The sequence below is a fragment of the Gymnoscopelus microlampas genome (genome assembly GCF_963454915.1).
Source record: "Gymnoscopelus microlampas genome assembly, chromosome: 15".
Classification (NCBI taxonomy): domain Eukaryota; kingdom Metazoa; phylum Chordata; class Actinopteri; order Myctophiformes; family Myctophidae; genus Gymnoscopelus; species Gymnoscopelus microlampas.
In genome coordinates, this window is record NC_139952.1 from 12,821,442 (window position 1) to 12,832,023 (window position 10,582).

Sequence of the window (10,582 nt, forward strand, 5' to 3'; positions counted from 1 at the left end):
AACACATATTTACTTTAGCAAGTAGCAAATTACTCATTGTATATTTAATGTTAATTCTGCAACGTAGATGTGCAACAGTTCTGCATGTGCTTTTTTATGCGAGGAAACATTCAAAGGAGTTTGCTGAATTTCAGAATGTTTAAGTGGTATTCAGCTATAGTATGATTGTACCAGCTCAAATTTGACAATGACCATTTTGTTTACTGAACCTGACAACTTTTCCTTTTTTTGGAAGAAGTTGCTCATTATACAAGACTATATTAAAAGATGTAGTGAAAAAGAAAGGGAGCCAAAAGAGAGAGTGACACAAAGACCAAGAATAGCACAATAATGGGTTTTCTTCTCCGAGCAGGGACATGTACTATATATATTATGTACATATGAATTGACTGCCTTATAGTCTGTGCCACATGGCCCAATACAACATACTAATACAAATTTGTAACTTGTAAGGCAATTTGTATATTAAGTGTATTTTAATAGTTTAGTGAATTAATAAGCAGTGTGTTGGTTAACTCTGTATGTGGGCTGGAATAATTTATAATGCAGATTTCATGGTTGATATTACTAATCCTAACCTCTTGCCTTTAAAAAGACTATTTATTAACTGAATACTGTATGAATAGAAAGTTATAATTTCATGATGTTTTATGTTGTTTTTGTTCCTTTTCTTTTATAAAATCTTAAGCCTGCAATCGAGAGTCATTCGTGTGACTATGCTGCTTATGGGATGGAAGCTGGTGTAAGCTGAGTAACCCACGTCATACGAGCTTTCTACTCAAGCTAGCAGTGTTGGGCTCCTTACTGGAAAAAATGAATATATTACTTGTTACTCTTTTCAAAGGTAATATTACTTTACTTATTACTACCTGACAAAAGTAACTTGTTATATTACTTTCACGTTACTTTGGTTAAATGTGTAGTGTACCTTCATCGCAGTTAAATGAATACTATCTCAGACTGGGATCAAGGCGAGTTGCAGCGTAAGAATGATGGGATGGCGTGAAACTGGATCGAGGGGATAATGTTATTGGCAACTTGGCAAGGAGATCGGAACGGATCCATTCACTTACTGGACTTTCAAATATAGTTGAGGGACACTGTAACTCTTTATTCACTGCGGGTAAAGTTCGGCTTGAGTACTCAACTTACTGCACCGCGTTGTTTGTTAGGTCAGGGCTGAGTCCACTGCCCACCCAGGCATGTTTTCAGTGCACTGTAACCTATGTTTTGAATGTCTTAGAAGGGGGAGTCAAGGTGTGCTGGAAACACCAACTGTACTGTAAATTCTCCCAACACGCGCAAATTGCGTTGCACGTAACGTTTTCGGAAAAGTGACTTAATATTATTACTCAAAACCTTGTAGTAATTTGTTATATTACTACTAATAATGTAACTTTTTCCGTTACTTCACTCTCGTTACTTACCAACACTGCAAGCTAGTATGTGCAACAGACATGATACTAGATTGCAGTTTTAAGACATTTTATTTTGACATGCTTTTTATCGATGCACATTGCAATACAGTATTGTGAAATGTAATACTGCACTATTGTTTCCATTTAATCACAGTGGGATGAAATCTATAATCTGGAAAAGCTTTTCAGTAGGCATCGGTTGCTCGAGAGTTAAACGAAACACATTCTGAATTAGGGTGCAGTAGTACAGTATGCTACCTCTCAAATCATGTCATCTCCCTTCTCTGTTAGAATGAAAGATTGGGGCTTTACTGTACTTCATACAACAGCCTGGGAAAATACTTGATTGTGAATGGATGTAGAATTTCCATTAAATTGTGTTTACCTCATGGTAACACAGATAATGCTAGCTAGCTAAACTTTGGATTAGATATTATTTAATAAGAACTTGTTTATTATTGTCTGAGAGTGATTGTGTTCCTGGTGTTAGTCAGACTCTCAGGTGTTACCAAGTCAAAATGTTATATTTGCAAAATGTTCAAATTATGAAGGTTGAATGCCCACAAATACTACGGCACATTCCTTATTAGTTAGTGTTTGACAAGTGGCCATGGTTGAAGCAGGATAGTGCCCCTTGAGGGTGTATTGAATAATTTGGATGGATTGTGCAGAGGCAGTCAGTATTTAGATATCATCCATTTAAATGTTGTTGTTTTTTCCTTACACAAGTGATAAATAGTTCCATTCCAAAGTGGGATATCCATCATTTGAACACATTAACCAATTTTGCCTAATTTAGCGACACCCCATCATATGACAGTGTCACGCCCCAAAAATGGCTCACAATGCGTTGTGTTGCGATGCAATGCATCCATTGTGAGTTTCTAGACTCGCTCATTTTGGTGCGGGACACCTGACAAATTATACATCAAGAGTCACAGCTATCACAGAAATTAAGGTCTGCATTAAATAATTCATATGAATCCATAAGGTGAACACCTTTACTTACAAAATGAGATGTATGTGATTTGTATGTATATTTAGAATAATAATCAATTAATAAATACATACAATGCATTTTCTTCGAGTGGATGCAAAGCATTTATGGAGTGAAACCCTTAAAAGTATTTTTCTTGGCAGCTACTACTCTGCACAACTGATCTATTGTGTCACAGTTGAGCCAGTGTGACTTTTCTTTTTTCTTTCTTTTCCACGTTGGGCCTCCTGGATGTAATATGTTAATTTATTTGACATTTGTTTTGAAATAAGCCATGCCCCTTGGATAAGCCATATACTCCAAAACTCTGATATTGTATGGTGGATGTTATATAAATGTTGGTAGTTTAATTCATAATGGTAATTATTCTAGGTATGCATACTCTTGTAATTATTATTATTAGTGTTACTAATATTTGATCGATATGGTTTGTTTAGTTTGAACACGGAATGTATTATTTTTTTCCTCAGGTGTTTTTTTTTCCTCTCCAGTGATTTCAATAAATTCATGAATCCCTAAATCCATAACTTATTTTCTTTAGATCACCACATCTGATTAGTTATCAGTCAAATCTCACCAACAACGTGAAAAGCTCATTCATACTCAACCATTCCAAAAGAGGACACCCTATCTAGTGCTACATGAATTACAAAAGTTGACCAACAATGCTACCTTGTGGCAGATATGTGTCTTGGATGTGTACTAGGATAAGCAGATGAAAATTAACTACATAGAAGAAGTGTTGATGTAACCTCATCATCACCTTTACAGAACAACACAATAACAGTAATAAAGAAAAGAATACTTCCAAAAGCTCATGCAGAATACCATACTGCTCAAATATAACCCAAGCATCATATGGTATAGTAGATTTAGACAATATAATATAATAATACAATTTATGTAGACAAATGCTCAATCCACTGCTGAATACACAACAATATGCATAATTTACTAGACAGATGCACCCTGCCAGTATTTGATCCTAGCAATGTTGAATAACACATTGGGTATGCCTTTCTATACATAGAAATACAGTACATGGGTCAAGGACACTAGATGGCGTCAACGTGGCTGCTATCACATGCTATCTATTCTGTAAGTGCTCTATAGTGTCTAGTGGTGTATACAGTACATGTACAGTACATGGACTCGTATTAGCTCTGGAGTTCTTGCTACTAGCTACGTGTATACAGATCTTGTATTCTATAACAGCTCATGGCTATTATATAGCAATTCTTCCAAATAACAAATATTCTGAGACCATCTTCTTGTAATCAGATTTGTGAATGATGATGAAAAATAATACAGTTAACCCCAAAATAATACAAATGAGTACAGCAACAAGTTTACTTACTCTCTTATACTCTATACAGTATATGGCATTTAAGGAATAACATTATCATACAGTTAACAGTATTTATTAATACAATTAATACATTATTAAATGAGGCTAAAGTAATTCATTTCTCCCTTGGTACTTTATGTTTAGCCAGTTTTGCCGTGGTATGAGAGATGTGCAGAACACAAGTTCATTAACCATGTTCTTTATTTATGTACTGTAACTTAATATAAATTTTACAATCCTTATACAATTCTTACGTACGGGTGCACTGTGCACCCGTACACCAAATAATAGTCATAAACATCACCATTGCCATAAAACACAATTATTTTCAAAAAAAAATTAAGGCCGTACTTGACATTGCATGACATGAAATACAGTTTTATAGCTTATGAAATAAACTAATAAATTCACACGATAGAGAACACAAAACATTTAAAGCACAGATGAGTGACGTAGAACACACCTCAGACCAATCCACAGTTCTTTAGAGAATACCTGCTCTCAAACTGAAGTTATGTCCTCGACAACAGGGACTCAAAACTTTATGTAACCATATTCCTTATTCTCCTTTATAGAATATAAGTTTTTGAGCTAAAAATCAAAAACTAACTTCACTGTACAAGCCATTTGTTCTTTGAGACAAGCATACATAATTATGCTACTGGCAGGAACTGGCAGGATATTAAATGTTTCTTTTTTATTAAGAACTTTATTGTTTCAAAGTAGATACAGTACACTTTACACCAGATATAAGTTCTTCTTGTACCCTTTGAGAAAAAGACAGAAAATGCAGGTAGAGGTATACAGCATAAGTTGTATTCTAAAATACAAGTGGCTTTATATAAATGATGGCATGTGGCTTTATGGCATATTCAGTGACGGAATGTGCTACACACTGTACTAATATCTCTTTATGTCAGATTGGACAGTCTGGCTGTCCATGGTGTTGAGAGGAATGGCCAGTTGCTGAGCCTCTCTCTGGCCCTCTTTGAGATTCATTTTGCCCAGGCAGGTAATAGCCACCAGATTCCGAAGAGCCACGCGATATTCTTTGCGAACTAGGCAGTAGATGACAGGGTTGAAGCAGCTGCTGGTGAAGGCCAGGCAATTGGCCAGGGGGAAAAAGTACGTTTGAACAAAATAAAACGAGTCACTGATGTCTGCGATGTCGAGTTGGATCAGGACACTCCAGAAGGTGAGGACGTTGTACGGGAACCAGCAGGCGCAGAACGACAGCACCACTATTGCCACAGACCTCGATACGTGGGCCTTTCGCTGAGTGTTGATCCCCTTCATTTTATGCCGGCAGAGGAAACGCAGCAGAAGCAAATAAGAGAGAATGATGATCAGGTACGGTAGCAGAAATCCCAGCACCACCCTCAGGAGCTGGTTTATTCCGAGCCAAGCCGTACCATCTGGGAAGCGGAGCAGGCATGCTGTGTCGTTGCCCATAATCCCCAGGTCGGCAAATATGGCTCTAGGTGCGGCGGCTACAAGTGCAACAGCCCAGATGATCACCACGGCCAACTGGGAACAGCTAACCGTGCCGCTGCACATGGGAGCAGAAGGATGGAGGGCGGTCGCCACGGAGCAGTACCGAGTCAAGCTCATGGCGGTCAGGAAGAAGCAGCTGGCGTAGACGTTAAGCGCTGTGAGCAGAGAGACTGCCTTGCACGTGGCCAAACCAAAAGGCCAGTTGTAGTCCAGTGCAATATCGACCGCCCAAAACGGCAGGGCCAAGGAGAAAAGCAGTTGAGCCACAGTCAAGTTGAACACAAAGAGATTGATGGTGCCCTTGGTGATGGTGTGCGTGGAATACAACAGGTACATCACCAGAAGGTTCCCCAGCATCCCGGCTATAGCCACGACAAAGTAGACCACAGAGATGACCGTCCGTAGCCAGGCGGAGCCATCGCCAGGAAAGCTCAGGTCATAAAAGCTGGTGTTGAAAAGGAATTGAGAATCGTTGCACGGTGGCTCTTCACGGCATCTGTTGAGTTTGTCGAAGAAGTCAGACATTTTTGTACCCCAGAGGCAATCGTCCTGATGGTTAAAGTTGCCAAACTAAAGTGGTTTCTCGCTTTCCACTTGTTCCCCCTTGTGCCACAAATATACAGATTAATGTTTTGGTTGTCTGGTTACTTTCTGATGAATGTTTTGGTTGGCTCGTTACTTTCTGGCAGTCATTAGTCCCTGCAAGGAGAGAGGAAATTATTACTGGAGACAGTGCAAGCTTGTGAGAAAATTAATACATTACGTAAGGTTTAGAAAAAAGGGAATGCAAATGTCCCAGACTGTAGGTTGGACGGTAGGACAAAGATTGCCCGCCCAGGTTCTTTTTGTTTTCTGTGGTTAATAAATACGATTCTTTCAGGCAGGTACATTAACATGGTAATGCGTATGTTTATTCAACAACCACAACATCTTGCATGTGCTAATTCGCACCTGCCAGTTACAACTCAAAAACTAAAATGTTCTGTAGTCATTTGGAGAAGAAAAACATCAAACTACTACAATTCCCATAGGTAACATTGCCACTTTTGCTGTGGCAAATGCAGAACATAATTATAGTCGGTGCACCCTTTGAATCACTGGCTCAGTTACAGTTTACATAAGCAAATGTCTCTCTCTGCTGTTTATAGAGGTGTAGCTAAATTACTACCAATTAAATTATGCAAGAGGCTGTGCCAATAAAAGATCACAATCATTTACTTTCACTTTTTTGCACAGAGTGTGCAAAAATATAATACCCATTAAGACCTGAGGTTCCGATTCTACAAAATGTCTTCAAAATCCCAACAGTTTTCTGAAAAACGTATGTTTCTATGTTAGTGGTGCTCACATTTTTATCATATCAAGGACCCCCATCTCAAAATGTTTTGTTCCAGGGACCCCCAGAAGCAAAGATTTGAGTTAAAAATGTTCGCTTTAAAATAACATATATTGAAAGATTTTCACACATTTTCACTATTTTTCAAAAATAGCAGATCTACAAGCTCATAGCGCGGCACTCGGTGCCGCGCTATGAGCTTGTATATCTACTATTTTTGAATAGCCAAAGTGTAAAATAATGCTTTTTTTTAGCTCAAATCAAAAAGTGACACAGATGCGTTCCGGGTCTTAATGGGTTAAAGTCAATCCGATATCCCCAATAATTTGGTAACGGAATGGTAGATTAGATTTGATCAATAAAAAGTGTTGCACTTATATATGTATTGATATGAAGAAACAGTTTATCTTGTTATTTTATAGATTAAAGAGAAACTGAAAAGAATTGTGTTCAAATGCAGAGAATCTAATTTGAACACCCCAAACCCCTACAATCAGAAATCAGAAAATGTTAATGATGAAGAAACTGGAGTTGTGTGTTACTACAAAAATGCCATTAGTCAGTCATATAGGCCTACTAGCACATAATACAGTACTCAGATTAACAAATAATGGCATAATCTCAATTCTTTAAAGGTCATAGCAAATGCAGACTACTATATGTCAAAGGAAGAACCCACATATTCCATGATTTAGATGTGATAGATTTGAGTCAGTTATATTTCAAAGGGAAATTTACCAAACAACAAGAACTTTACAGATGCTAAGTTCATGGTATCCTATAGTTTCTTTCTTGAGGCAATACGCTCTCCCTGCATTCTATGTATGTGAATTTTTACCTTGCTTATTTTAAGTCACTCTGGATATGAGTGTCTGCTAAAGCCTAAATTGAAATTGTAATTGTTTCTTGTGCAGAATGAGGGAATAAAACTAGATTAACTTCAGCTCTGAAAGGACTAATTCATGAAAGGAATGACGTGTTACTGACCTGTATGGAAGTATTTCATTTAAAAATCATGACATTTAAAATACATTTAACTTAAAGGTATACATAACTACATATAGGACAGGTCTAGTATGTGGAAGGTTCTTACCTCATTCTCATACACTTGCTCAGTATTCAACAGTTATTTTCAGCCACAACTTATATTCCACAGCACGACGGTCATCTAAGTTACAGTAGTGTGGATGTCACCCCTCCTGTTCTCATGCTCCACCCCATCTGTAAGAGCCATATGAGCCATGTTGTTTCTCATTTTATGACGTCACTGCAGGGCATGGTCAAGGCCAAGGTTGCCAGGGTTACATGCAAACAAAAAGGCAATGATCATGGACTGTACAGTGCATGGAGGAGGTCTTCATGAATCTGCTGCCTTCTCCTGTTCAATGACTTCTTTATTGGGCAAGACGTTTTTCTCTTGCATCTCAGTCTTCTTCAACTGGGCCTTGTCAAATCCAGAGATCTCCTTCATGTCTGGTTTATCAGCCATGTTTGCATGATAGGTATTTAACCCTGTCCCTGATTAGGCGCAGGTGTTGCCAGTGGCAGAGGCAAACAGTTTTTGACTGTGATTCATGAGAACTGGTGGCTCCTGTGCGTTTGAATGTTTAGTTATTTATGTATTTATTGTATGCTGAAGTAAGTAAGTAAGTATTTTATTTATATAGCACATCTCACAGATGAGTCTAACAAAGTGCTTTACATACATCAATAAAAACAACAACACGAAACAAGAAAGGCTGTACAAATTTCTCTCAGGTGGGATAACAACACAGGTAAGGAAAATAAAATCATATAACGACAACAAACGCCTGTTCAAATAGTAGCGTTTTGAGTTGGTTTTAAAAATTGTCAACCGAGGCTGCCTCTCAGGATTTGGGGGAGAGCATTCCACAGTTTGGGGCTACAGCTTGAAAGGCCTTGTCACCCTTGGTTCTTACATTTGTGTTTGGGGTCTTTAACAGACCTAACAGACCCTGTTCAGCCCTTTCCGGGACATATCGTGGGACCAGATCGGTCAAATAACTTGGAGCCTGACCATGTAGAGCTCTATAAGTGAGCACAAGGACTTTGAACTGGACTCTGAAATTGATGGGGAGCCAATGTAAGGAGGCTAAGACTGTGTTGATGTGGGACCTTCTGTTTGTCTGGTTAGCAATCTGGCGGCAGCATTTTGAATTATTTGGAGGCGGTCCATGGTGGTTTTGCTGAGGCAGGTGAAAAGTGAATTGCAGTAGTCCAAGCGTGATGAGACAAATGCGTGAATGATTTTTTCTAATTCGGGGGTGACAGATCGGCTAGATAATAAATAGTTTGTTATGAACTCAATGGATACTTTTGGAGCACACGTCTTAACTTCTCCAGCAACCAGTAGTACCTTAAGTATAGGACTTGGCTGCTACACTATCCTTTTCTCTGCATATTCAGTCTGGAAATTATTTGGGGGCGTTTCTAGCACCGTACCGGATAGATATGGTGTATAAATATGTAGATAATTTGTTTTAGTTGTTCATCTCTCTCCCTCTCTTACCCTTGCCCCTATACAAACTTGATTGGTATAGTATGAGCTCAAAGTGCTTTACAGAGCAAGAATACAGTTACAGAAAAAGTACAAATAAATTAACAGTAAAGCAAAAAAAAGCATAAAACAACATTAAAACATTAAAATAATAGAAATAAAATAACTCTTTCTGAAATGTTCAAAACGTTTCCAAAACATTCAACAATAGTGAAAAATAACATACGTGAGTTTGTAATGAGTGATTTGCAATATTTTCGAAACATTTTTGAAGGTATAAAATAGAAATACAATACATGTTGGGAGTCACAAACTAAAGGACCTAATCCTGCCTCAATTGTGTGGAGGAAAGTCAAGCAAAAGTAACTCATGTAGCATCACAAGCATTTTAACCACTTTATACGTTGAATATTCAAAAAATAGCAGATCTACAAGCTCGGAGCATGTGGGACTACAGCATATAGGCTATCACTATTAAACTGGGCCAAGTTATAAAGTTTGGGAAACATGTGTGTACACATGCATTGGAAGTAAACAAGGTCTGTGCTCTTGTCTTCAGACCTACCACATCACCCATAATCCCGGTATAATCAGCATGTTTAATTCTTTCCTGAATAATATGTGGTAAGGGGACATTTAAGCTGATTTTTAAAAAAATAGATTAAAAATAAATAATAAATTAAACAATAATACAAATTATAGATAAAAGATCCAGATCTTGGAACAATATCCAAGGCTTAAGATCCTTAAGCCCCCCTCCCCCACCCTACCCTACACTCCCTCCCCATTCTGACCGCATACTGACCCTTACTGTTACTGCACAAAGACATGACTACAGCATATAGGCTATTTAAAGATACAGCCATTTAACATTAATTGTAAACACAAAAACTACAGTGTGAAGGCAAAAAGGTGAGCTAAAACTGCATTGGAAAAATCTTGTTACATTTTCATATAATAAAATTGTGGAAATACCAGTTGATACATTTAACAGTAGATGAGTGCTTTTACATCAAATGTTACGTCATTTGGAACCAATACTTGGCCCTCCACAATATGCATGACTGTTTTTTTTTTCTTTTTTTTTTCACTCAATTCAATATCATCCATACAGTACGTTTATTAGTCAGTGTTGAACTAAAAATTATAATGATAAAAGACAAAAAATAAAGGATCAGGCCTTAAAGATCAACTGAATGAATGAATGAATGAATGTCGTTATTGCAGACTCATGGTCCATAGAACAACATATAATTACATACAACAAGGAACATAAATAAAAACAGTCCAAACGAACATATATAATCAATTTTCTTCTATTTATGTCTGGGGCATTGTTCCAAGATTAGATTGAGCAACATGGATGCCTCTGATTGTAAACTGTTAATAGCGGAAAGCTCATCAGCAATTGAATGAGTAAACTAGATTAGGTTGGAATAGGCGGAAGGGTGGTGCAGTTGATTAATGCTGG

At 37.7% G+C, this 10,582-nt stretch overlaps 1 protein-coding gene across 1 annotated transcript; it reads right to left on the reverse strand.

The window, feature by feature from the left end:
• Window positions 1-4,663: 4,663 nt before the first annotated feature.
• Window positions 4,664-5,782, reverse strand: LOC311061660 (relaxin-3 receptor 1-like; the record flags this gene model as incomplete). The annotated part of the gene is made up of 1 exon (XM_084080350.1): window positions 4,664-5,782. One exon carries the CDS (start codon window positions 5,780-5,782, stop codon window positions 4,664-4,666), a length of 1,119 nt encoding a protein of 372 aa, XP_083936476.1.
• Between the last annotated feature and the right edge of the window lie 4,800 nt (window positions 5,783-10,582).